Source organism: Mesocricetus auratus, unplaced genomic scaffold, assembly GCF_017639785.1.
Source record: "Mesocricetus auratus isolate SY011 unplaced genomic scaffold, BCM_Maur_2.0 Super-Scaffold_100691, whole genome shotgun sequence".
Lineage (NCBI taxonomy): Eukaryota > Metazoa > Chordata > Mammalia > Rodentia > Cricetidae > Mesocricetus > Mesocricetus auratus.
The window spans coordinates 59531612-59559174 of NW_024429267.1; the positions used below are offsets into that span (position 1 = coordinate 59531612).

At 43.2% G+C, this 27563-nt stretch overlaps 2 protein-coding genes across 3 annotated transcripts in view; one reads left to right on the plus strand and one right to left on the minus strand.

The window, feature by feature from the left end:
* Positions 1–4975: 4975 nt before the first annotated feature.
* Kiaa1143 (KIAA1143 ortholog) lies at positions 4976–7849 on the minus strand. Its single transcript, XM_005082295.4, has 3 exons — positions 7667–7849; positions 6127–6271; positions 4976–5458 (listed from the first exon to the last, which is right to left on the minus strand). The coding sequence occupies exons 1-3, from the start codon at positions 7772–7774 to the stop codon at positions 5244–5246; spliced, it is 468 nt and encodes a 155-aa protein (XP_005082352.1). The 5' UTR covers positions 7775–7849; the 3' UTR covers positions 4976–5243.
* Positions 7850–7907: 58 nt separating this feature from the next.
* Positions 7908–27563, plus strand: part of Kif15 (kinesin family member 15) — a 55684-nt gene continuing 36028 nt past the window's right edge. The window contains exons 1-7 of one of the 2 annotated variants that reach the window (XM_040739453.1): positions 7908–8018; positions 17198–17240; positions 17646–17829; positions 19075–19151; positions 21640–21677; positions 24776–24873; positions 27073–27252. In XM_040739453.1, coding sequence (XP_040595387.1) covers positions 8000–8018; positions 17198–17240; positions 17646–17829; positions 19075–19151; positions 21640–21677; positions 24776–24873; positions 27073–27252 — 639 coding nt within the window. In that variant the 5' untranslated portion in view covers positions 7908–7999. The remainder of the gene's footprint in view (positions 8019–17197; positions 17241–17645; positions 17830–19074; positions 19152–21639; positions 21678–24775; positions 24874–27072; positions 27253–27563) is intronic. The other variant, XM_005082294.4, reaches the window with a different exon arrangement.

Here is a 27563-nt window from a genome sequence, read left to right on the forward strand (position 1 = left end):
TGGTTTTACGAGACAGGGTTTCTCTGTGGCTTTGGAGGCTGTCCTGGAACTCACTCTGTAGACCAGGCTGGCCTCGAACTCACAGAGATCTGCCTGACTCTACCTCCCGAATGCTGGGATTAAAGGTGTGCGCCACCACTGCCCGGCCCCAATACTCCTTTTAAAAAAAAATTATGAATTAATGGAGCAATAAGCAAGTTGTCCTGGCTGAATTTTGATCTTTGAGCTTTGTCTAGTATTCTGAGTGAAGCAATGACTAGTTAAGTAATCATCGGACATGGCACTCACCAACTCAGCTGTGAACATTTCATAAGTGTTCCCATCCCTCAAGTCTTAAAAAAGAAACCAAAACCAAACCCTTAACAATCTGCTCTTTTGAGGTGACAGAAAGTAGGAAACAGCCCTTTTTCTTGTCTGTATCTCCAAAATCTTGACAAAGCAGCTCTAGGGACCTCTGACATGTCTGAGTACTCCCCAGTCTAAATGGCCAGTGGTTAGGGGCTGATGGAGACACCAAATTCCAGCTACCTTGATTTACTAAGGTTGAGAACTGTCACTAAACTGCTCCACTCCCAAAATTCTTGTAATAGTCCTTTGGGTGAGATGCCACTAACATTCCCAGGAAGGTGTCTGTACCACTTGTTGAGAGACATGCCCAGGCCCCAGGCCGAGGAAGTGTCAGAGGGTTTCATTCTCACTTTCTGGATGTTATTTAGAAAGGGTGGTGGAAAACTTCTAGTTCTGGGAACAAAAAAACAATGAGGCACAATGGAATTCCAGATTTTATTTTGTTTTTTGAGGGTTTCCAAGGTTATTGGGATGTGAAGACTTGTATTTGTGTTACTATTGACCCCTGGGAACATGATTTATAAAAGTATGCAGCAGGTAACTTCTGTAATACTGTCTTGTATTTAGATTGGTCTTTGTGTGTAATCTCATCAGAGGCAGGTAGATCTCTTGAGTTCGAGGCCAGCCTGGTCTGTAGAGGCCGGGGTACACAGGAGCCCTATCACGGGGCTCAGTGGTTAAAAGCACTTAATGTTGTGGAAGACCCAGGTTTGGCTCCTAGCACTCACATTTAACTCCAGTGTCAGGGGATCTGATACCCTCTTCTGGCTTTCTTGGGCTCTGGGCACAGTCATGGTATACATACATGAGACCAAAAACTCATAGAATAAAAATAGAAAATCTTAAGACAAATTAAAGGCTGGACATAGTGGCAAACACTTGTAACTCCAACACAAATGTAGGAGTTGCTTCAACTGCTGACAATATGCTGTCCAAATAGGACAAACAGGACACAAAGAAAAGCTCCTGCCAAACTTTGCCAAGACAAGGTAGGACAGTCCTTTAAAATTCCTGCTTCACAGAAGTCTGTCAGATATTCTAGGCCTGTAAGTCAATGCCCTAACATTACAGAGGTGACTGTCCAGGCAGCCAGCATTTCTGTCATGTCTATAGTTTTGGAAGTTGTTTGTTTCCATTTTCTGATTACTCAAGTAATATTTTACCCTTTTGGGTCCCTGATGGAGACTGGAGGAGACTTTACATAAAGAGATGAAAGTGTATAAGCTTGAAAGACAAAAGCTTAAATTGTTTATTTAAGAAAATGTTTTGAGGTAATACAAGTTAGGAAAGACAGTGAATTAGGTACAAAATTTAGACTCAACAAGGATAGGACAAGTTAATACCTTTCCTTTCTACTTAAACAATACCTAATAATAATAATAATAATAATTCTTCTCCTCTTGTGTTTTTCTAGACAGGATTTCTCTGTATATAATACCTCTGGCTGTCCTGGAACTCACCCTGTACATCAGGCTGGCCTTGAACTCAGAGATCCATTTGCCTCTGCCTTTCAAATTTGATTAATAGCACGGGCCACCACAGCCCAGTGATAATTGTTCTTATTGTATATAATTTTACCATATTAAAGTTAAAAAACTTTTCCTTTATATTTAGACAAAAAGGGGGAAATGTTGTAGAATAATCACTTTGTACACTGTGAGGATGTGGCACTCATATTGGTTTAATAAAAAGCTGATGGCCAACAGCTGGCAGGATTTTTGAGGCAGAGAGGATACTGGGAAGAACGGCAGAGTCTTAAGGAGACATGGAGAAGCATGACATGTAGGAGATATCAAACTATGGCAGCACATAAATTAACAGAAATGGGTTAATTTAAGTTGTAAGAGCTAGTTAGAAACAATCCTAAACTATTGGCCATCATTACACTAATCTGAGCAACACATCTTCATTGTGTACAAAAGATTATTCTACGTTTTAACATCAAGATCTCTACCCTCAGCACCCCAAGACAATTATAGAAGTGAGTTTTATGTGCTTGCTTGTTTTGAGATGGAATATTCCTGTGTAGCTCAGGGTTACCTGGTAATCCCTATGTAGTCCAGGCTAGCCTTCAACTGTGATAAATCTTTCAGCTACTGTAGTCCTTGGCTTCATCACATGCAACTAAGAATGAGAATTTAGTTTGACCTTTCCTTCCTATAAGGCAGACACCCATCTTAGTTGTGTTCAATGCTTTTACCATTCCACTCCACCATTAATTTTCTACTACTCAAAGAAATTCACCCCTGAGCTGGGCATGGTATACACCTTTAATCCCAACATCTAGAATTTACAGATCTCTGAGTTCAAGGTCAACCTAGTTTACAGAGCGAGTTCCTGGATAGTCAGGGCTATATAGAGAAATCCAATCTCAAAAGAGGTTCCCCACCAAAAAAAAGGTCATCCCAAAATGCACACTATTCTTCCCTTCAGTCGCACTTCGTTATATGGGAAGGCATGTTGCACTGTTTCTGGAGCTGGGACACTGGCATAAAGCCCTCACCTTCTAGCTCCACTGGAGGAACCAGATAAAGCTAGCTGACTTCCTAGTGTGATGTGGGAGGTGGTTCTTCATCTCAGAGTCATGATATGCAGTATTAGCTGTTGCTTCCCTGATGATTCATGTTCCCATGTTGGGGACCTCAAGTTCCATCACCTGGGCTTGAAGAAAGCAGAGGGAAGCCCAGGAAAAGCTGAAGCTTTCCTGAGGGTAGCTGCATTTACCCCCACCCACATACATAACTTAAAATATATCTTTAAAAATGGTTCTATTGGCTGGAGAGATGGCTCAGAGGTTAAGAACACTGGCTGCTCTTCCAGAGGTCCTGAGTTCAATTCCCAGCAACCATATGGTGGCTCTCAACCATCTGTAATGAGATCTGAGATCTGATGCCCTCTTCTGGCCTGCAGGGATACAGGCAGACAGAACACTGTATATATAATAAATACATGGTTCTATCTAAGCAGGGTGATATACACGTTTAACCCAGCACCAGGGGTGGGGTGGGGCAGAGGCACAAGAGGTCTCTGAGTTCAAGGCTATACTGATCTACAGAGTGAGTTCTAGGCCAGTCAGTGATACATAGTGAGACCCTGTCACCGTTTAACAAAACAGGTTTAAATAAACTAATTATATGAAAAACGGTGGAGCTGTTTGTTACATGAAAAGATGATTTTTTTAAAGGATGCAATTATGCTGTGATATTAATTTTTTTTGTTTTCTTCACTGTTTAAGAATAAATTATCTGGGTGGTGGCGGCACACACCTTTAACCCCAGCACTTGGGAAACAGAGGCAGGCAGATCTATAAAGTAACAGCCAGAGTTACACAGAGAAACCTTGTCTCAAAAAACAAAGGATAAAGTTTCCACAGAAAATGCTGTTTCAAAATGCTAAATTTTAAACAATCACTGACTCCTTGTTTTTGAACACCTTTAAAAAGTATGAGTTGCAGTTTGTAGGTCTCCTTATGTATGTGCTGCCCAAGAAAGCACTTACTTTTTTTTTTATTTTTTGGTTTTCCAAGACATGGTTTCTCTCTAAAGCTTTGGTGTCTGTCCTGTAACTCACTGTAGACCAACCTGTCCTCAAACTCATAGAGATCTACCTGCCTCTGCTTCCTGAGTGCTGGGATTAAAGGAGTGTGCCAGCCCTACCCAGCAAAATTTACTTTCTTTTTTCAGACAGTGTCTCACTATGTAACCCTGGCTTGCTTGGAACTCATTATGTAGGCCAAGTGGGCCTCAAAATTCCTCATAGCTGTCTGTTTTTTTTTGTTCATGTGCTAAGGTTATAGGTTATTATACCTGGCTTGGGAAAGTATTTTTAACCAGGCAGATAGCCATGCCTTTATCCAAAGTAGGGTTAAACTAATGAGGAAGATTCAAAAAAGGCTCATATATTTGAGTGCTTGGTCACCAGGAAGTAGAACTGTTTGAAAGGATTACAAAGATTAGGAGAGATGGCTTTAGTGAAGTGTGTCAACTGGGGTAAGTTTTGAGGTTTCAAAATCCATGCCAGCAGGTGGTGGTGGTGCACACCTTTAATCCCAGCACTTGGGAGGCAGAGGCAGGTGGATCTCTGAGTTTGAGGCCAGCCTGGCCTACAAAGTGAGTTCCAAGAAAAGTCAGATGTCAGAGCTACTCAGAGAAACCCTGTTCCTAATTTTATTTATTTGTTTTTATTTGGTTTTTCGAGACAGGGTTTCTTGGTGTAGTTGGAGCTGGGATTAACAGCACGAGCTGCTGCCGCCACCAACCAGTGGAAACCCTGCTTCTAGAAACAACAAAAAACCCAAGCCAGGCCCATCTGTTTCAATGTCACGTGTGTTGCCTTGCCCCTTGCTTATGGGTCAAGTCCTTCCCTAGCACCAAGCTTTGTCTTGCCACCATGCTTTCTGCCATGACGACAATGGACTGAGCTGAAACTTCCAGCAAGCCTCCAATTAAATGCTTTCTTAGTTGCCTCGGTCATGGCGTCTCTTTACATCAGTGACTAAGACAGATAGATCTATTTATAATAATTCTCTGTGAGCTATTAATTTTATATTTTTGAAATGTGCAACTTCAGAAAATTATAACAATGTAATTCTAGGTAAGAAGCAGGACAAAGAACATATACAACCATCTCAGTTTTGTTTAAAAATATAATTTACATATATACAGACCCACAGGTGGGAGGTAATGTTAACAGTAGTGAATGTCGAGCCTTTCCAGTCAAAGGGGCATTATTGGATGGGTTTTATCTCTCTCATGAATTTGTTCCTATATTTTTGAAGCTTTCTGTAATAAACCTGTACTACTCGGGGGAAAATGTCACTTTAGGATATAGGAAAATCACTGTTTTAAAAAATACCTCATTGCTATCAAAGGAAACCAAGTCCACAATGTTTATACTTACTCATTTTCATCTTCATTGTCAAAAGAAAGGAGACTACTATTTCTTATTTGTTTTTGTGAGTTCTTTCTAACTGAATTCTGCTTATTTGCATCATCTTCATTTGTCTTCTTTTTTTTGGAGCTTGCTGTTAAACCTGAACACTTTTCATCTGAGGGACGCTTGACTGGTTTTCTATACATGATTCTCCCATCAGCTGGGGGTGGTTCTTCATCTGTGACCAAAAGAAAAAAGTCACAAGTTTCCTCTCATTATTTTGCTGGTAACAAAGCGTCAATTGGCAGGAAAAATCAGCCACTGTACTTGAGGATGTCCTTGAATAAAGTCAGTCTGCTCTACTGCTAGTTATACCCTACCCAACACACACAATCACTCAATAAAAACTCACTAAAGTGTCTCATAATATCACCAGTCTCCAGCTGATGACAGGAAAGATGAAGGTGATGGCCTGAATGTGGGGCCTCGTATGCTAAGAAGTTTCTCTGCCACCAAGCTGTATTTCCAGTTCATCAGGTTGTATTTTGAAATGTGTTTGGAATCACAATATTTCTCCCTAAAACAATGTAACACGTTTAGGATAATAATAGTGCACTATATAACACACTATACTTGAGGCACTAATTACACAGATCTTTGTTGACTAGTTGACATATTTTGTTAATAAGATACTTTAAACAGTCTATTTATTGTCTCCACTGACAGGGAAACTTGAGGCACAGGGGTGATCACTTGCTCAAGGTTGCACATCTGGCGTCACAGCCAATGCTTGAACCAAAGGCCACATTCTGCAAACAAATCATTCTATTCACTTTTTTAAAATCCCACTTCATGCTCCTTAAAGTGCTTTAAAAAAAAAAAAAAACAGGTAATTCCTAGACATACCTGCTTTGGCAGCCTTTATTTCTGCTTTGATTTTCATGACTTCTTCAGCTGTTAGGTCTCCCTTTTTTAAAACTACTACCTGAGGCTGCTCATCTTCCTTGTCACTGTGGTCACCGTCATCATCCGGGAGTTGGGGCTGGATTTTCTACAGAAAATGTAAGCATAGTGTGTAGGCTGCTAACCTTTAGCCAAACACAACCACCGCCTCTGTCAGCAACTATAATTATTAAAGTGAAATGGGCAACTATCCATGAACATAAAATGAATTCATTAACTCCAAAGAGCTTAACTTCCCCACAGCAGAAAACAGGTCCATCGGCTGCTATTCCCCCTGGGGCACTTGTCCAGTGGGATTCGTTTCTATCTAGTCCATTCAGGGTAGGGCCGAACTACCTTGGTTCTTTGTTTCTAATCAACATCTTTCATTTCTGTCTTGTCCGAATTCAACAAAAAACACCATACAAAAAAACTCCACCTCACCATCCAAGACACCATCGTGTGGTAAATAACAGGTAAGTTATTTGCTCATCTAATATCCTAACAGCTTCAGTTGCTTTTCAGAGACACACAAATAATTATGTAAAAGGTCTTGTACATAAACAATGCTGTAACATATTGTTTAACTAACGTAATTTCCCAAACAGAAACCCTGTACTCACTGTACGCATGTACGAAATGTAGTATTCTGGTCAGCTAAATCAGAGTTTTCAAAAGTCAGGCACCATATATATTTTTTTAACTAAAAACAACAACAACAAAAAGTCTTTGCACAATACTTTGAGATAAATACAGAATCACCTCATTTTTTTCAATTACTGCCCAGTCTTAATTTGGTGCAGTCATCTTTATGTGGAATACCCTGCACGTCTCAGCCTTAGGCCACTGCGAGATATTTTACCCCTATCACTTCCACACCCTCTGGACTCTTAAGTCTGAACACCTAACAGTCCATGGCCGTAGCCACTCCTCTGTCTGTCAAACTGAGTCTCGGGAGCCCCACTGTCTCGGGCCAACTCTTACTCATGCATCCTTCAACCCTGAAGAGTCACTAGCAGCGCTTCTGAAGAAACTCCCACGTTCTCTTGTGCGAAGCGGGCATAGCTCCTAGGCGTTTACACTCTTTAGACTAACTTCCTTCGAGAAAGACGTACTGGTGCATCTCCCTTACCCTGAGACATGCAACCGGATTCTACTTCTAACCCTGGATGGCTTCCCCCTTCCCTCCCCTCACTTCACCAAGAGTCTCAGAATCGAGCCATTTAATCCTTGTCTGGAGAAGGGGACGACGCTGTCAATGTCCTCGCTCCCGTCCAGTGAGACCCGCAGGTGAGACAGACAGGACGCCTTCAAGGCCAGCGATCTGGGAAGAAGAACTCCCAGATCTAGGGGTCCCGGGGCTCGCCCGGCTACGTGGGGCAGCGGGGAGGGAGGGAGGGACGGGGCGATCGGCTACACCCGCACTGAGGAGCCGGAAGTGGCGTGCAGACCGTGGGTCCGACGCGGCGCGACCTCCCCCCAATTCCTCCCTATGCGGACTCACCTTGGTCTCTACGGTGGGCCCCTCCCTGTAGCCGACTCGCTCCTTGAAGCGGGACAAGAAGGCGGGCTCGGCGGGCCGCACGTACGACACCTGGTTCCTCTTGCTCATGGCGGGCGGGCGGGCGACCGAAACAAGCGCTAAACCAGCCTCGGGAGGGAAGACGCGCGCCGCGGCCCGCGCCGACTTATGACGCGCGTGCGGGCCCGGACGTCACCGGCCACGCCCCCCTCGGGAGGCGCGGCCGCGTGGGCGGCGCCAAATTCAAATCCGCGGCCATCTTGGCGGGAGGATTTCTGGCTGCCGTGGCGGTGGCGGATCCCCGCGGAGGTCGCCATGGCCCCAGGCTGCAAAGGTGAGTCGCGCCCCAGCCTCGTGAGCTCGTCGCCGCTGGCCGGTGCCGCTCGGGTGACGGCGGCGCGCACGGCGGGCACCTGAGTCGCGCGCTGCGCCGGCGCCCGGGTTCAGCCCCTGCGCAGCGGCTCGCTCCTATCCCGCGCGCCGGCTCGCTCCTTCCGCTTGCTGCTGACTCCCACTTGCCCGACTTTCCCCGAAGGGAAGGGACTTGCGTTCCCTTCGGTGGCCTGCCCTCAGAGGAGGGAATTTTAAAGCGAATAGCAGTCACCGGTTTACAACAGTTGCCACTCTTAAGCCTCCAAGCCTTGGTGAAGCCGTGAAACCAGGATTGCGTCGCAGAGCCCTGTATTTCACTGTGCACTGTAAATTCAGCGTACCCAGACACAAGCTGATAGTAAAACACTACAGTGACAGACAGGTTACGGGAGGGTGGCCTTTGACGTAGTTCCTTCTTCCTTTTTGTCGTGTGAGATGCCACGGTGTCTACCCGCTGAGAGATGTGCTGTAAGACAGTGTGACAGGGTTCGGAGCACAAGCATTGCCGTGTCGCTAGCCGGTCGGATAACAAAAGGTGGAGACTATTAGGAGAGTAGCCTACGTATTGTGGATTAAGACCCTGGTTAAAGGGAGGCGTGTTGCCGGACATGCTACAGAGAATAGGCTGTTTGAGGCCAGCCTTCATATTGAGATGTTGTCTCAAAACAAATAAATAAAAAGGCTTACTATGATTTGTTTAGTTCTGGATTTTCTATTTAATGGCTTTGGACTGTGGATGATGGCCGAGGAAGGAAAAAAACATGCAAAAGGGAACTGCAGATTATGAGTAGACTAATATATATTCTCAATCTGTTTTCAGTGGCAAGAGACTGATTTAAATAATCCCCACCACCACCTCCAGTGTATGGGAGTCCCACCTCATGTATTGCCTAATCCTATAAGTTGTCTTTCTTAAATTCTTTATTTTTAAGTGTGTGTGTGTGTGTGTGTGTGTGTATGTGTGTGTGTGCGCGCGCGCCTTGGGGTAGCTGGATATTGTGGAGTTGGCATTATGAGCTGCTTGTATATGGGTGCTGCCATCTTTTTTTTAAGGCTGATTATGAAATTTGAGAATGGAGTGAGGAGGTGCTTGAGAGAATTGTGAAATTATACATTTGACTTTTACCATACAGTTCATGCTTGTAGCTCTTTGTCAATTGACAACTGTTTCCTGATTAGTGGCTTAATTAACCCTTTAAGTCTGTTACACCGTTATCTGAACAATTCAGTGTGATCTTTTTTTCTCAATTTGAAGTCTCTTTCCTCTGCCTCTTTCAGTATTAAGGGAGTTTAAGCACACGGATTGGTACTTTGTGGATCTTAAATGCTCACCCTATTTTCTGTGTCATCATAGTATTTATTATAATTCCTTTTTTATATTAAAAAACAGGGTCTCACATAAACCAGACTGGTCTTAAGATTTCTGTGGCCGGGCGGTGGTGGCACATGCCTTTAATCCCAGCACTCGGGAGGCAGAGGCAGGCGGATCTCTGTGAGTTCGAGGCCGGCTGGACTGACAGCCTCCAAAACAATACAGAGAAACCCTGTCTCGTAAAACCAAAAAAAAAAAAAAAAAGATAGATTTCTGTGAAGCCAGAGATGATATTGAACTTGTGATCCTCCTGTCTCTACCTCCCGTGTGCCGGGAATAGAGCTGTTTCTATAGTCAGTAACTCCCTCAGCCTCAAGCAGTACTCTGATTTTCATCACGCTCATCAGTTTTATCCATGTAAATGGTACATATATTTTTTTCTTGTAATGAATTTTTTAAAAATGTTTTTATTTTAATTTTAAATAGCTTGTTTTGCCGGGCGTTGGTGGCGCACGCCTTTAATCCCAGCACTCGGGAGGCAGAGGCAGGCGGATCTCTGTGAGTTCGAGACCAGCCTGGACTACCAAGCGAGTTCCAGGACAGCCTCCAAAGCCACAGAGAAACACTGTCTCCAAAAACCAAAAAAAAAAAAACAAAAACAAATAGCTTGTTTTACATGTCAATCCCAGTTCCCTCTCCCCCCTCCTCCCGCACTCCCCAACCCCCCCAGCCTCCCACCCTATTGCCAATTCTAGAGTCTGTCATTTCCCTCAGGGTAGGGTCCAGGCACTCCCCTAAGAGTCCAGGCTGAGAGAGCATCCCTCCCTGTGCTATAGGCACACGATGACTGTATGCCAGGGATAGACACTGATCCACTGCTCAGGGCCCCATAGGTTGCCCAGGCCTTCTCGCTGACACTCACATTCGGGGGTCCAGATCAGTCCCATGCTGGCCTCCCCGCTGTCGGTCTGGGGTCCAAGAGCTCTCCCCTCTTGTAATGACTTTTGTGAAATTTTGTGCCTGTGGACATCCATGATAGGCAGCAACAGCAGCTATGTCTTTTTTTATTGCTATCTGGTATTCTATTAAGTAAGCATATTACAATCTGTTCTGTTTTTGTTGGACATTTGGGTTTTCTCTCTGTGTCTCTCTGAACTTGGGTTTCTAGGTTGAATTATGAATAAAACATCTGTGCATAGTCTTTAGTAAGTTTTTAGACAGCCACGTCAATGACCTCAAAATTTACAGTGAATTTATATCACAGTTTTATGATATCCATGATGATACTATATACCTCTTCGGTCAAGAGGTAGCATAACGAAGTGGCTAAATGTAGTTGGAGGTTTCTCGTCCTACCTCTGTCCTGAAGCTGCTTTTAAAATAACCACTCAAAAGTGGTTACAAACTGTTTGGCCAATTAGCTCAGACTTATTATCTACCTTAAAACTTAAAATTACCCACTTCTTCTAGTCTGTATATTACCTCGAGGCTTGTGGCTTGTTACCTCACATCTATCTTCTTCGGCAGCTGCTGGCATCTTCCCTGATGCCATCTTCTTTCTCCCTGTATCTCTGCTTGGATTTCCCGCTTGGCTCTATTCTACCTGGCTACTGGCCAAATCAGCTTCTTTATTAACCAATGGTAATAAAATATATTCACAGCATACAGAGGGACATCCCTCATCAGCTAATGGTATGAAAGATGAATTCAGGATGCCTGTGTTCAAGTCCTAGTACTTGTCAAACCATCTCTTCAGGTTTCAGTTAGGAATTGTGCCTAACTGCCTACTTCTCTAGAGTTTGTTTGTTTGTCGAGACAGCATCTCTCTGTAGTTCTAGCTGTCTTGATGCTTGTTATATAAACCGGGCTGTCCTCTAACTCTGAGGTCCTCCTGCTTCTGCCTCTGCCTCTGGAGTGACAGGATTTAGGGCGTGCACCATTGGCGGTTAACTCACTGTTCATTTAGCTTTGCTTTGGGTGTGGGGTGAGGATTTTCTTTCGGGATCCGTTTAACTTACTGACTCTTAAAGAGTCTGTGGAGATCCAGAGCTTGTTCTCTGTATGAACTTCTCAGCCAGATAATCAAGCTGTTTGGATTCTCCCAGCCTGCACTGTGGTTTGTGATCCAAGGGCTCACAAAGATTCAAGGGCTTTTGTTTCCTTCTCTCAGGATCACTTTTCTGTGCTGTGCTGTCCAGTGTCTGAGAACTTACTTGTTGCATATTTCTTGTCCAGTTTCCTACTTTTGATTAATTTATTTTTTGCATTCCAATCCCAGTTCCTCCTCCTTCCTCTCCTCCTGCTCCCACCACTCTCCATCCCACCTCCCATCCACTCCCCAGAGAGGGTAAAGCCTCTCCTAGGATGTCACCTAAGTCTGTCCCAAGCCTCCACTCCCCCGGGCTTGAGCAAGGTGTCTCTCCATAGAGAAAGGGCTCCACAAAGTCACTTTACGCATTATAGTTAGATCTTGGTCCCACTGCCATTGGTTTCACTCACTGACCATTGTCACGTGCACTCAGGGGTCCTAGTTCAGGCCTGTGCTGGTTCCCCAGTTGACAGTGTGGAGTTGGTGATCTCTCACTAACTCTGGTCAGCTGATTCTGTGGGTTTCCCCACCATGGTCTTGACTCCTTTGTTCATATTACCACTCCTCCCTCACTTCAATTGTAGTCCTGGAGGTGGGCCCAATGGTTAGTTATAGATACTCATTTCTGCTTCCATCTGTTTCTGGAAGAGGGATCTAGCTTCTCTGGGGTTTTGTGTTGTAGGCTAGGTATCTTTTGCTTTATGACTGATATTCACTTATGAATGAGTACATACTATATTTGTCTTTCTGTACCTAAGTTACCGCACTCAGGATGGTTTTTTCCTAGTTCTGTTCATCTGCTTGCAAATTTAAAGTCATTGTTTCTTACTGCTGAGTAGTACTCCATTGTGTAAATGTAGCATGTTTTCTTTATCCATTCTGCACTTGAGGGGCATCTAGGTTGTTTCCAAGGTCTGGCTATTATGAATAATGTTGCTATGAACATAGATGAGCAAATATCTTTGTGGTGTGAATATGCCTTGCTTGGGTCTATGCCCAACAGTGGTATTGCAGTGTCTTGAGGTCGATTGATTCTTAGTTTTCTGAGAAATCGCCATACTGACTTCCACAGCGGCTGTTCAAGTTTGCACTTCCACTAGCAATGAAGGAGTGAGTGCTCCTCTTACTCTACATCCTCTCCAGCATAATGTCATCAATGTTGCCTAGTTACTTAACACAGGTAAGTAAGGCTGGGCAGTGGTGACACACACCTTTAAGTACAGCACTCAGGAGGCAGCAGGATCTCTGTGAGTTCCAGGCCAGCCTGGTCTACAGAGTGAGTTCCAGCACAGCCAGGGCTACACAGAGAAACCTTGTCTCAGGGGGAAAAAAAACAGAGAGAGAGAGAGGGAGGGAGGGAGGGAGGAGAGAGAGAGAGAGAGAGAGAGAGAGAGAGAGAGAGAGAGAGAGAGAGAGAGAGAGAGAGAGAACACAAACAAGCTTAGACTTACCTTTTAAATTAACCTATTCTATTCCCGTACTTCCTGCCACGTGGCTCATGACTTGTTACTTAGTTTGTACGCTTCCTGCTTCCTCTGTGTCTGACTGGCAACTCCTGAGACTCTTTCCTTCTTCCCAGCATTCTGTCTGCCCCCCAATTCCTGCCTAGCCATCAGCCAGTCAGGTCTTTATTAAGCAACGACAGTAATGTGTATTTTCAGGTTGTTCCGCAGCAGGAAGGGAGGTGCAGGATAACATGCACGAGTGGGGGCCTCTACGACGCTGGCCCTCTGTCTTTGTGCTCCACACCTGCTCATCTGTGGTTAGAACAACACAAGTACTTACCTGATAGCATTTCTACCGTATTAGGCATTACAAGTAACCCTGAGACCTTTAAAATGTACAAGAGGATGTGTATACGCAGTGACAGTCAGTGTAGATAAGAGACTTAAAACATCCACAGATCATGGGTCCTGAGTAAATCTGTTGCTAAAAAAGGGAGATTATGTTTGCTGTTACATGGTGTGATTTTGGAATGCCTAATTTAGGTTATATTTAAGGGCTGGAAAGATGGCTTATTGGATTAAGGCATTTACCATGAAGTCTGACACCCGAGTTCCATGCCCAGAACCCATGTGATAGAAGGAAAGAGCTGACTCCTAAACTTGTCCCCTAAGCACGCACACACACACACTCACACTCACACACGCATGCATGCATGCACAAGATAGGTAGATTAGATAGATAAAAATTAAAGAAAGAACTAATAGGTTAAATTTTAAAAGTTAATGTGTATGGATGTTTTGCCTTTATTGTGTGTATGTGTATCGTGTGTGCAGTATCCATGGAGGCCAGAAGTGGGTATTGGATCCCTTGGAACTGTACTCAGTAGACAGCTGTGAGCTGTCATGTGAATGCTGGGTGCTGAACCCAGATCCTCTGGAAGAGCAGTCAGTGCTCTTAGCCATTGAGCCATCTCTGCAGTCCCTAATGTTAAAAAATAAAAATAATTTAAAAAATGTTTTTTTGCTTGTTTCTGAGAAAACACAGGAGGGATTTGAGGAAGCATAGAGATGTCACAGCAAGTACAAAGGTGCTCGGAAAGCAGGAGCTGGTTTGTTGAGGTGGAGTAAGGGGTGGAGCCTGAGTTGTGGAGGCCAGGGCAGAGCAAGGTGATGGCACTAGAACAGGTCAGGTGACACAGGTGCCTCCTTTCTGAATGGGATGGAATCCCGCTATAAGCTTTGTGCAGTTTGGAACGTTGAGATCTGCTTTTTCTGTGTAGCTCAGGCTGGGCTCATGTTTGTAATTCTCCTGTCCCAGCCTTTGGTTAGAGGCATAACTTGCTATGACACATAATTGTTTAATTTGCTGTAAATTAAACAGAGGAAAAACTTAAGAATAGCACAAGTTTCCTCGGATATAAATAACTAGTTTCAGTATTGATTGTAAGGACAAGATCTGGGGTATGAGTTTGGTATTTGTTATAACCCGTTCAAGCCCCGAGTGGATTTACTCCCCATGTGCTCCTTCAGAAAAGCTCCCTGAAGTTCAGGTGATATTTTGAGTCTTTTTTCTTTTACCACAATGTCTAGAGTTTTTGTGAATGCAATTAGCATTAAACTTCTCTATGCTCTGTTAATCAGCTTCTATTGTGGTCTGTTTATTATGGTCTGTCTTTCTCTGGGCAAAAGCTCTGCCTCAGCAGTAGAGATGGGGAGAGGGCTAAGGGCAGTCTCGTCTCAATGATGTGTTCTTTCTGGTTGTGGGAGGGAACAGTAAATAGCCTTTATCCCTTTATCCTGGAGAGTTTTCTTTCTTAGTATGGGACTCCTGGGGCAAAGGTGAGCAAGACACTCATTCTCAGTATGCTGGGTTCAAGCAAAGTTGGGGTTCTGTGTTCATGAGTGAGTAGGCCCCCTTCTCTCAACTGTAGCCTCAGGAGTGCCTAGCTAGCCAGAAACCAAATGAGAAATTCCAGTGTCTTGCTTCCTGGAAAGGAATCCCTCCTGTTGTTAGCTGCTGAGAGAGGGATCCTGAGGTCTTGGATGTGGTAGGGAAGTCCTCACCTCTACTAGCTAGAAGAGAAGGGAGGAGCAATCTTTCATCAAATGACCTTTCTGACTGAATTTTCATACTTTTCTTGAGAAATGTTCCCTTGTTTGCTCTTTGCCTTCAGAGACATTTCTAGATGTTACTCCCCACCCCATATTTCATCAGTTTTACCAAGGTTTGTGGGTCAATGAAGCTATTTCCTCACACTGTCACCTAAAAGTTATCTCTGACTTTTTTTTTTTTTCAGAATCATTCTGCCTGCTGGGTTAATGTGACAGTTGATAGGGCTAAGGGAGTAAGAAGGAAAGAAACTAGTAGTAACATGCATAGAGGAGAATTGTTTGTTGCACAGTAGTAGCAGTAGATTTTGAGGTTAGAATCAAGTGTTTACTGGCAGATTGGACTTGAAGAGTGAGAAAGAATGGAGTTGTTTTAGAGCCAGAGTAGGAGCTCTGGCAGACCTAATGGGTTACTCTTGGCCACCAATCTCTAGTGTGCCAGTTAAATAGACATGTAATAGTGAAAAGCTAAGAAAGGGGATTATTCAATATGACCTCATGGGAAAGAGGAACAAAGAGATCTGGTAACTCCCAAGGCCGTGTTTGGGTTCCTGACGTGAAGTTTAGGTTTAAATAGAGGGCAAGAGATAAGTCAAGGTCTGGTTCCATCCGTCATTTTCCATCATTGAGTTCCAACCTGTCCTTCAGGGTGTTCTGACAGAAGTCAGAATTCTGGAATCTCTTCTTTGGAGGCACTTACCTCCTCTATCTGCCATAGGGGCTTCAGCTTTTCCCCCTTTCCCAGCATGAGACCCTCAGAAAAATTTAAAATGTTTATAAGGGAAAGCTTAGTCCATTGTTTCTGTAGTCTGTCTGTGGTTACAGAGTAAGGAAGGATTCTGCGGTTGTCATTTGCTGAGATGAAGCAGTGTTACTGGGCACGGAGGTTCGTGCCCTCTGCCTCCGTTTTCCTGACTTCAGAAAGAACTTAGGAAACAGGAATCAGTAAGGAAATTGAAATACTTACAATTTGGCTAAGATGGGTATTGTAAAGGAGAACCCAGTTTTCTCCCCATTATGCCTCTGGCAGTGTTAAAATTTACAACCATGAGATCAATATTAAAAGATAATGTAGATTTTGCTGTGAGATAGTTTCGTGGATCTTTTCCTGGTCGAGTGGACTGGGATCGCAGGTTGCTCCCGTTGTCTGACTTCCCCCTTTCAACAGACTGTCTCCATTCTCACAGCATGAAGGCACAGGTGTCTCTAGGATTTAGAGCATTTCTGTGCTTCAGGTCCAGCCATTCTCTCTTAGCATGCGATCATGGTTAGAGCAGCACATTTGCAGTGGTGGAGAGAGCTCAGTTTTGAACACATTAAGTTTGAAACATTGCTTACCTAGCATCCAAGTGGAGATTACCAAATAGGTAGTTTTAATACCAGGACTCTGGAGGCAGACAGGTGTGAATTATTGTTTGTGTTTACTAGTGCTAGTGAGTCCCTGTCTCTAATTAATTACCTAAATAATTTGGAAATTATCAGTATGCACCTAGCATTTAAATTCATGAGAGTGAATATCATCACCAATGTAGTGGGCTGGGATAGAATGGGGAGGGGAATTGAGGCCAAGGTTGGATGTGGATGTAAGGATCTGAGAAAGTTGAGGGTGTCGGTAACTGAGGAAAAGATTTCCATAATTAATTTCTTCCTTTGTGGCTCACCCAGCCTAGGCTTTGCACTTAGTATATAATGCAATTATAATTGCCTTTAATAAACTTGTTATATGAAATGGCATAGGGAAGAAAGGTGATCCAGGTGGTAAAGAATTTACCCAGTTCACAAGAGACATGCAGAGAAGTTCTTTAGATATGCTTCAAGAAGATAGACAGCATGTCAGTTCCCTAGACCAGTTTTTGAGAGGAGACCAAGGCAGAGAGTGAGTTTATAGTAGTTGAGGGGAAAGTTACTTAGTCTTATGAACCGTTTGTATAGGGTCCAGATTGGGATAGATAAGGAGGCATCTTACTGTCTTATTAACTAGGATATTTTACAATGTGAATCATTTTTATTGGGACTGGTTGTTTGCTCAGATACCAGGCGTCCTGAGCTGGCTCTGGATGTCTATGTGAGATATGGTAAGTTACTGGGGTCAGGCTCCAAGGAATTGTGGCCCAATTGCTGAGGTGAGAGTTTTGCTTTTATTTTTGTCCTTTTATCCTTACAGATCTCTTGTCTTCTTTTTCTAGCCGAGTTACGAAATGTGGCAAATTCTCATTCTACCCAGCCAAGGTAAGAAGTCTTGTTGGTGGGAAGCGTTAAGACATAGTAGATGAAGATTGCATACCTCCCCATATCTTCCAATTCCCAGGCAAAGTGTGGAGTGAATGGCATGGTCACTCCTTGGGAAGACTCACTAGTTAGAGGGAGGAGCAGAAAGTCAGTGTTGAGCTCCTTGAAATGACTGGCTTTGCTTTTATTTGCAGTAAATGTTTGTAAAGATATCTGCTGGGAAATAAATCTGCAAAGGGTGTGAGCTGTTTTTAAAAGCTGAAAATTTAAAAGGAGTAAATTACAGTGGATAAGTCCGAGACTTGGACTCATTATAGAAATGTTACAGGCAATTTGAGGTTCGGGTCTTTTTATAGTTTCCTTTCCCCGGTAAATTTCCCTGTTATTTTTTGTTTTGGACTTTAGCAATGAAGGTGATACCATCAAAGTCTTTGTGAGAATCCGTCCGCCCGCAGAGGGCACTGGGTCATCGGATGGAGAGCACAGCTTATGCTTATCTGTGCTCTCCCAGACTACTCTTCGGCTGCACTCCAAACCAGACCCCAAGACCTTTGTATTTGACTATGTTGCAGGCATGGACACCACTCAGGTAATGGTCATTGGAAACTTACCCTTTCATTTGGAATATACAAGGCTTTATTTGTGGGGATTCAATTTCTGATCACTTTTTAATTGTGTAGATTTCAGATAAGAAAGCTAAAACTTCCATAAATATTTTTAATTTAATTTTATTAAGCGGTTGTCTTCTTTGTTCTTCAAACTGTGCCCCAGAACCACACAAACCTGCTTTATGTTTCCTTTTATACACACTGATGAAGGTAAATGAAGACTTCAGAGCCACCTAAACAACCACTAAACATAGTTGACTTTCTAGTTTAAGGGTTTGAGATGACTGTGGGGCCAGTGAAGATGGCTCTGTGGGTAAATCACTTGCCTCAAAGGTCTCATTAGCTGAGTTCAAACCGCAGGACCCACATAAAGATTGGAGGAAAGACCTTACTCTACAAAGTTGTCCTCTGACTTCTACATCTGTGCCTGCCTGCAGCCCACAGTTTTTAAAAAGATTACTATTATGTCAGTAACTGCTTTTCTTTCTTTTTTTTTGGGGGGGGGGGTGTAGTTTTCTTTTGTTTTTTTAGACAGTTTCTCAGTGTAGTCCTGGCTGTCCTTTTTAGTACTCAGGCACCTGTAGTGGCCTGCCCTTGTGATTCTGACAGGATACGCCCTCAGCTGCAGCCACTAAGAGCACCACCTCTGCACATTCACTATGTTCCCTTTTAAAAGGGTCCTGCCCACCTCCCTTCTTCTGCCTGACTCTTCCTTCCATATCCATTTCCCTCTCTTTCTGCCTCTCTCTTCTGCTGTCTCCAGAAGCTGTCCCCCTCACCTCCCCCTTTTCCCATTCCCTTTCCCCTAATTAAAACTCACACACACACATGAGCTCTGTCACATGGCATCTTTCTCTCTTGAGCTGCTTTATAAACTTACAGTAGTCCTGGAACTCACTCTCTAGACCTGTCTGGCCTTGAACTCACGGAGATCCGACTGTCTCCCGAGTGCTAGGATTAAAGGTGTGTGCCCCCTTCCCCTCCCCACCCCTACTTCATTCCCTTCCCCACCCCTACCCCTACCCCATCCCCATCTCCATTCCTATCCCCATACCCTGGATATATTTCTACCTTTTATCATCTTTTGTGGTTTAGCCATTTTTCTTAAGTAGATTCAACCTTCAAGGAATCATAGGTCTTAAAGTCTAAATACTCAGCTTTTATTATATCCTGAGATGTAAGTTAGAAGTACTTTTATTTAACATGTTTGGTGCTTATATTTGCAGGAGTCTGTATTCTCAACAGTGGCTAAAAGCATTGTGGAGTCTTGCATGAGCGGTTATAATGGGACCATCTTTGCATAGTAAGTTGTTGCCTGTTTACATATAAAGGTGTGATAGTGTTTGTTAGTTCCTACTTATTGTTGCATTAATAAGTTGCCCTAGACTTCCAAATTTATTTTACAATTCTCTTAAGTTAGAATCCAACATGGGTCTTACTGGGCTGATTTAGACTGTTCCTGGAACTTCACTCTTTCTGGAAGTTGTACAGGGTATTATTTTCTCCCTTACCAGCCTAGAGACCATTCACCTTACTTGGCTCAGAGTCCCCTCTCTCTTTTCACACTAGCAGTGCGATATCTCCCTTGTTTTTACTCCTGACAAGGGCTTTTGGATTTTTAGAGACGTCTGTTATAGATCAGCCCGACCTGGGGAAATCAAGGTGAGTGGATTGAGCTCCACCTTTGGAGAGGAGAATAATATTTGAGATTTTTCTGAAAGGTTTGTCTGCTTCTCCATTTGTTTATTCATCTGTTTATATGATACTTAGTCATGTATGTTTATATTATACTTTTGGTTGTAATCCAGTGCTGTAATCTTTTTTTGCTCATCTTGTTCCATCCTTGGTCACTGGGAGTTCTTTGGAGTTTCTGTGCCCTTGACATATTCTGTCCTGTGGTTTTTGAACACTTGCTTGCTATATCATGCTACATGACTTCTCGAGCTCTTATATTTTCCCTAAATTAGTTCTAGAACTGTTGAAACCCCGGTTCCTTTTGTTGGAAAATATTAATGAGAAACCAAGATCTGGCCCCTTATATGTATTTATAACTCTCAGAGAGTGACTGTTTTGAGACTTTCTCAGCAGACAGGGCTAGAAATTGTATGTACATGCCCTTGTGTCTGAGAGAAATCTGGAATTATTTCTGTATCACCTACGCATGTAGATATCTTGCTAAACTTGAGTATATACTGATGTTTAACTCTAGTGACTACAGGGTTTATTCTAATCTTTCTTACTTATTATCCTTGCTGTTGGCAATTAACTTTCACTATCCATCATCCTTTTATTAACTTATTCAACCTTAGAATACAAGTAAAGTCGTTTCAGAATTAATATGTATTACTATGAGGAAAACATTAGCTGTAAAGTATTCTTATACAGTGTCCTCTTTTTGTGCCCTATAGTACCATGAAAACTAGGCTGCAGGGATAAGACTTTTGCATCACTCCAGCTCACGGGTGTCTAGACCCTGTTCTGAAGAGCATGGTGTCTTCAGCAATAGGGACTCACTTTCCATCTCTTAGAGGGCAACAACAATAGACTGTGTGTTCTGGGAGTCTCTTGGACAGCCCTGCCCAACAACTCACAAGAGGGCTTCTGCTGTCTGTATTGGAATTTGTGTTAGGCGGTCTTAAAAAATAAAATTACACACACACACACACACACACACCACACACATGGTATTATATGTATTTTAGTTTTTTTAAAGTAAATAATTATCCTTATGGCTTTGTGAGGCATCCTTGTTGCCATTTTACTTTCCTCCCTCCTCCTCTATTTGCCTCCATCCTGTTCCCCAAAGAGCACCATTTCCCGAGTCAGACCACGTGTGCCCTGCTGTCCTCCTCCCTCCTGCTCCCCAGCCCTCTGTTCTGGCAGTGGTCCTGTTTTAATCTCTTGGTCCCTGCAGACTGTGTACTCGAATCTGAAGATTTGAAGCTAGGAGCCTTTAAGTGTTTCATAAAGGCACAAGGTAGAAAGCTATTCTATTCTGTCTCCTATGGCAGCAAGAATTTACCATAGATTATTTTGAATGATGAAATCCAAAATGACTTTGAAATAGCCACAATTGCATGTCTTTAGTTGTCTTCCTTGAAAACTCGGTAAGCTGGCATGCTTGCTTGTTTATATGTTTGTTCATTTGTTTATTTGAGGAAGGGTTTCTTCTGTGCAGCTCCGCCTGTCCAGGAACTTAACACATAGATCTTAAACTCACAGAACTCTGCTGGCCTCTGCCTCCTGAGGGCTGGGACTAAAGGCGTGCACTACTATGTCCAGCTCTGAAGGAATATTTAATTTAAGGCTCATTCATCAATATATTAATTCAAATTCCTTTTTATGTTTGTGGGTAGAGCTTAGAGATAAACAAGTGATTTATTGGTTAGGTGATCATACAGATCTCAGAAATCTGTCTGCCTCTGCCTCATACTAGGATTAAAGGCATTTTCCACCATGTGTAGCCCTTAAACTTACTTTAAAATAAGGACATTTAAATGTTTTTTCAAGGCAGAGAACTTCAAAATTATTACATTATTTAGCAAAAAACAAGAAACAGAAGTTTCCTTATTCTGGTTGAATAAATTATGCTAGAAGATTGTGTATCCATAAAATACTGTTGTAGCTATTTATAAAAAATGAGGTGGGCATCTGTTTACTGAGATAATCTGAAGTGCAATTAATTAAGGGAAAAGAAGGTTGCAGAACAGTTTGGAGAGGATCATCCCAGTACATCCTAGGGTAGTCTGAATTTTATGTGTGAAAATAACATAAAATATTCTGTTTTTCAGTGGGCAGACTGGTTCAGGGAAGACATTTACTATGATGGGTAAGTAAAAACCAGTGTTTGCTGGCCAACTGCACTTTCTGTGATGACCACTTGGAGCATGTTTTAGGAGAAGGCATTATTTCTTTGTGAGATGCTGCTTTCATAAAAATAGGGATGTTTTCCATGTTTCTACCAAGTTGTGAATTCCTAGATAGTCTGTTTGTTAATCCTGACTATAGCTATGTTCCTTAGCTCAATGCTTGGCATAGACTAGGTGCTAGACACAGTGTGTGTTTATAGACATATAGAATCATATACATGTGCATGTATGCATAAACACTACCCAAGGTCCAGATTCCTGGTTTGTGACTCCTGCCCTACCCCTATAGCAGCTGATACTATCATTGTTATCCTCATTATGTTTGCTTGCTTTGGAATGTCTGCAAGTGACATTTTATAGAAAAGTAAGTAAGGGCATTCATTTCTCTGATGTTATTTTTCTACCTATTGTGCATATCTGCTCCCCTCCTTTCTCTGTTTCTCCCTTTCTTGGAGACAGGGTCTTACTGTATAGCCCTATCTGTACTGGAACTTGCTATCTCCCTCTGCCTCCTCTGGACTGCTGGGTTTAATGGTATACCATACCTTGCCTATCTCCTTCTTTCTTTCCTTTCTGTGTGATCCCTTCTCCAGGGATGCCCCCCACCCCTCAAACAGGATGGCATGTAATCTAGGCTGATCTCAAACTCGCTGTGTAGCCACAGGTGAGGTTGAATTTTATCTTCTTGTCTCCAGCTCCCAAGTGTGCCCTCCACACCCAGCCTATGTCCTTAAAGTACAGTTTACAAGGACCATTCACTAACAGGACAATTGTAAGGTTTTCATTACTTCCCTGAACCTTTTTGTGCATACCAGCTCTCTGTTATGCCCTAGGACCCCTGGTCTCTAGAGCATAATTAACTATGATTTATAATACCTTCAGTATCATTGTTTGGGTTTTTTTTTTTTTTTTTTTTTTTTTTGGTTTGGTTTTTGTTTTTTTGAGACAGGGTCTCTGTAGGTTTGGAGACTGTCCTGGCAGTCACTCTGTAGACCAGGCTGGCCTTGAACTCACAGATATCCACCTGCCTCTACCTACCAAGTGCTGGGATTAAAGGCATGCACCACTAATGTCTATCTGGAAAACAAACTTTTATCTGGTTTAACCATTCAGCTCAGTGTTTTTTGTTTTTTCTACTCAGAAGTTACAGTAGGCAGGGAGAAGCTTTTCAGAGGGTGGTTGTTGGCAGCTTTTGCAGCTCTTTGTGTTTGACACAAGTGAGTGTTAGTAGCAGGCAGGTCTGAAGAGGAACAGGTGGTTCCAAGGCAGCCATCGCAGGCCTCACGGTTGTAGGATCCATTGCAGGAAGCTGGGATTCCTTAGTCCTTGGCAGAAGCTGATGTTGCCGCTTCCAAGTAAGCCTACATAGTAAGTCTTTGGCACTGCACAGTTAACACATAGGACTTGACAAAGTATGAGACTTTCTCCCCACCAGACAGCAAGCAATCATCAGTGGCGTGTCCTCTAATGCCTTTCATTTCTTGTATCATCTACTTGAAGCTTGTGTTTGATCCTGTAGGTTTAAGGCTCAATCCCCAAGGCAGACTGCCTTCCCCACTGCAGGTGCTAATGATAGTCCTCAAACCCACAGCTATGAGCCATGACTCTCACAACCCCAGCCTTGATTTGCTATTGCAGTAGAGTGGCGGCTCTCAGTGTGTGGGTTGTGACTCCCACAGGGCTTGCATATCAGATACCTACATTACGCTTCATAACAGTAGCCTTATGAAGTAGCAATGAAAATAATTCTATGGTTGTGGGGGTCACCACAACATGTGGAACTGTATTCAAGATTTGCAGCATTAGGAAGGTTGAGAACCAGTGCTATGGAGGCTCACAAGACTCGGAAACTAGTTTATCATAAGGGCTTATCTTGAAAGATTATAATAGACAGTATGTGATAGCATTACTTTAAAAAAATATTTGTTTTTGTATGTATATGAGTGCTTTGTTTTCATTCATATCTGAAGAGGGCACCAGATCTCATTAGAAATGGTTGTGAGCCACCATGTGGTTGCTGGGAACTGAACTCAGGACCTTTGGAAGAGCAGAGCAGGCAGTGTTCTTACCACTGAGCCATCTTTCCAGCCCTATGCATGTGATTTTTGTTTTCACAGACTGTGATGGTTTGAATGAGAATGGTCTCTCATAGGTTCCTATATTTGAATGCTTAGTTGGCAATTAGTGGAACTGTGTGAAAAGGATTAGGAGGTGTGGCCTTGTTGGAGGAGGTTATAATGTATATTACTTATGGTTTCTTAAAGCTTGCCTGAGGATTAAGAAAGCAAAGCTATCCTCAAGCCATAGAAGCCAGGCACACATCTTTAAGCCCAGCAGTCACAGACTAGGAGGTGGTGGCACACACCTTTAATCCTAGGACTCAGGATTAAGAGGTAGACGGATCTCTCTGTGAGTCCAAGGCGACTCAGATCTACACAAGAGTGAATCAGTCTAAAAGAGAATTATAGCTCAAGTCTTTAATCCCAGCACTGGAGGGACATAAAAGACTGAAGCAGGGTCTTCAGTATTCAATACCAGGCATTGGTTCTCCAGCCACACTGAGGAGAGGCAGCAGTTTGACACTTGGTGAAGAGCTTGTGCATGTATTAGCCCTTTCAGCCTGAGCTTGAGGTGAGAGCTGATTCAATCCCCAGCAACCACATGGTAGCTCACAACCGTCTGTAATGAGATCTGGTGCTCTCTTGTGGCGTACAGGCATGCATGCAGACAGACTATTGTATATATAATAAGTAAATAAATCTTAAAAAAATAGCATGCATACAAAAAGTACAATCACGTCAGTACTTGATAGTTGAAAGATGTTAAGCTTAGCATGGGGATAGATTGCAGCTGCTTAGAATTGGTTTGTGACTACTGTAGACCTTCCCTTCAGTCTCACTCATGGGCAGTCTTTCACAGATATAAATGTAACTTGCTTGAAACAGAACTAGGAAGTTGATTATACCATGTGTCATTTTATTTCTGTATAAGCTGCCATTCGATATTGCCATTTTGAAGGATTTTCAGAATAAAAGGTTTTCGTTTTATTTTTCCTCAGGACCATCAGACTCTGATAATTTTTCTCATAATCTGAGAGGCGTAATCCCACGAAGTTTTGAATATTTGTTTTCCTTAATTGATCGTGAGAAAGAAAAGGTAAAGCTTACTGTAAGAATAAAATGTTGGGAGGCTGGAGAGATGGCTCAGCCATAAAGAGCCACTGGCTCCCGTCTGGAGCACTGCGTTCAACTCCCAGCACCACACGGCAGCTCACAACAGTCTGACTCAGGGGATCTGATGCCTTCCTTTAGCCTCTGTGGGCACTAGACATGCACCTTCTGCACAGACACACATGTAGGCAAAACACTCATCGATAAATAAAAAACAAAATTTTGAAATGAAAAAATAAAATATTGATAGAGTTCTCCCCTAGAGTGCAATAGGCCCCGGGTTTGATCCCCAGCACTGACAAAGCTGAGTGTGTTGATGCACACCTGTGATGGGGGCGTCCTTCTGCGTATGTTTGTCCTATTGGTTGATAAATAAAGCACTGTTGGCCAATAGAGAAGCAAGATAGGTGGGACTAGGAGTTGAGGAGGATTATGGGAAAGAGGCACAGTCAGTCACCATGTAGGACACCAGAGGAGTAAGAGGTCCAAACCCTTTCTCTGGTAAGAGAAGACCACGTGGAAATAGATTAGCAGTTATGGGTTAATAATTAAGTCAGAGCTAGCCAATAAGAAACCATAGCAAATGGCCAACAGCTTCATAATAAATAAAGCGTCCTGCATATTCATTTGGGACTGACTCGGCTCTGGGACCAGGCTGGCGGGAAGAATCTCATTACACACAGGGATGACCCCAACTAAGAACTTAGGCAGTGGTGGAGAGGCTGCCTTTGATGCCCTTCCCCTATATTGAGATTGGTGACTACCTTGGTTACCATTCCTAGAGCCTTCATCCGGTATCTGGTCGAAGCAGAAGCAGGCACCCACAGCTAAACACTGAGCCATACTCCTGGAATCCAGTTGTGGAGGGGGGGAGGGATGAGCAAAGGAGCCAAGACCATGCTGGAGAAACCTGCAGAAACGGTTGACCTGACCTAGTGAGAGCAGTGCTAGCTTGTACCTTACTGCCATCTTGCTTTGTGGATTATGACCCCATCACTTGAGAACCCCATCTTTTTGCTCTCACTGGGTTCCTAGGTTGGACCATTCTCATGATTGCACTTATTTAGCTTGGTAGATTCTGGAGTTAAGGTTCTGTGGTATTATGTTCTTTATGTACTTGTGTACCAAGGAAATTGCTATTTACTCCTTTGCAAAAATATCCCTAACATTACAGTTAGACATACAAATTTGCCTGACAGTAAAATAATTAAATTTAATACCATGTGTTTCTTTGGTTAGAGTTTTTAAAATTATTTATTTTTATGAATATCATTTGCTTTGTTGACATGTATGCCTTGTGTACCACAGGCATGCATGCCTGGTGCCAAGGCCAGAAGAGCATGTTGGATCCCCTGGGACTGGAGTTGTAGATGATTGTGAGTCTCCATGTACGTGCTGAGAATATAATGAGGGTCCTCTTAGCCACTGAGCCATCTCTCTAGGCCCTAGTTGGTTTTTGTTTTGTATTTTTAAAATAAAAATTATATTAAGTTTATGAATGTTTTGTCTGCACATAAGTGTACCATGTGTGTACAGTGCTTGTAGAGGCCAGAAGAAGGAAACAGACATGGAATTGATGTGTACATATCTATGTGGATGCTGAAAACCAACCCCAAGTCTTTCATAAGAGCTATAAATGCTTTTAACCACTGAGCCATCTCTCCAGCCCCCAACTGTTGGTTTTTGTTTTTTTGTTTTTAGGATGAATTAATTTCAGTCTTTTAAAGAACTTTATCTGGGGCCAATGATATGGTTCAGTGGATAAAGACACTTGCCACCAAACCTGATGGCTTCAGTTTGGTCCCTGGGACCCAGATGGTTGAAGGAGGTAATTGACTCACAAAAGTTAGCCTCTGATCTGCACACACATGCCATGTGTGTACATACATGCCTATACATACAAACAGTGCATAAATGTTAAAGTGATGGAAACTCATTTGAATTGCTCAACTCTCATCTCCAAGAGCAGACTCCGTGGTGCCCTCCAAACTGGATTTCTGGGACTTCCATGGTGCTGCTTAAAGGTTCAGTAATGTTTTAGAGTTAGTTTTCTGGATTACTTCTCACTGACCTTTCAGTGTTTGACATGATACTAAAGCGTGCTAGGAAAGCATCCCTGAGATAGCTCCTGGAACCTGAGGATAAGGGTGTGAACTGTGTGCCGACTGGAGCTTTTCTTTTGCAGGCTGGAGCAGGGAAGACCTTCCTGTGTAAGTGCTCCTTCATTGAGGTGTACAACGAGCAGATCTATGACCTGCTGGACTCCGCATCGGTCGGCCTCTACTTGAGGGAGCACATAAAGAGGGGCGTCTTTGTGGTTGGTGCAGTGGAGCAGGTGGTGACCTCAGCGGCTGAGGCCTATCAGGTACCCTGCCATGCGGAGGATGCGTGTGCCTCTTAGGCAGTAAGCTTTCCTTGGAAGTACCCTCGTCTTCAAAGAACCACGGTTGAGTTTCATAAAGACATAGCACAAACTCTTCTGAACTGACTGCAGCCCTGCTTTGTAACCCTCTTGCCTCGGCCTCTCAAGTAGGTGTTACCACACCCAGCCAATAGTTCAGAACAGTCAGAGTTATACAGAGAGACCTTGCCACTCCCAGCCATCACTCCTCTGCAAAAGAAGACAATTTTACCTAAGGTTTGACATTCCCAGCATCCTTCCAGAATATTGCCTCA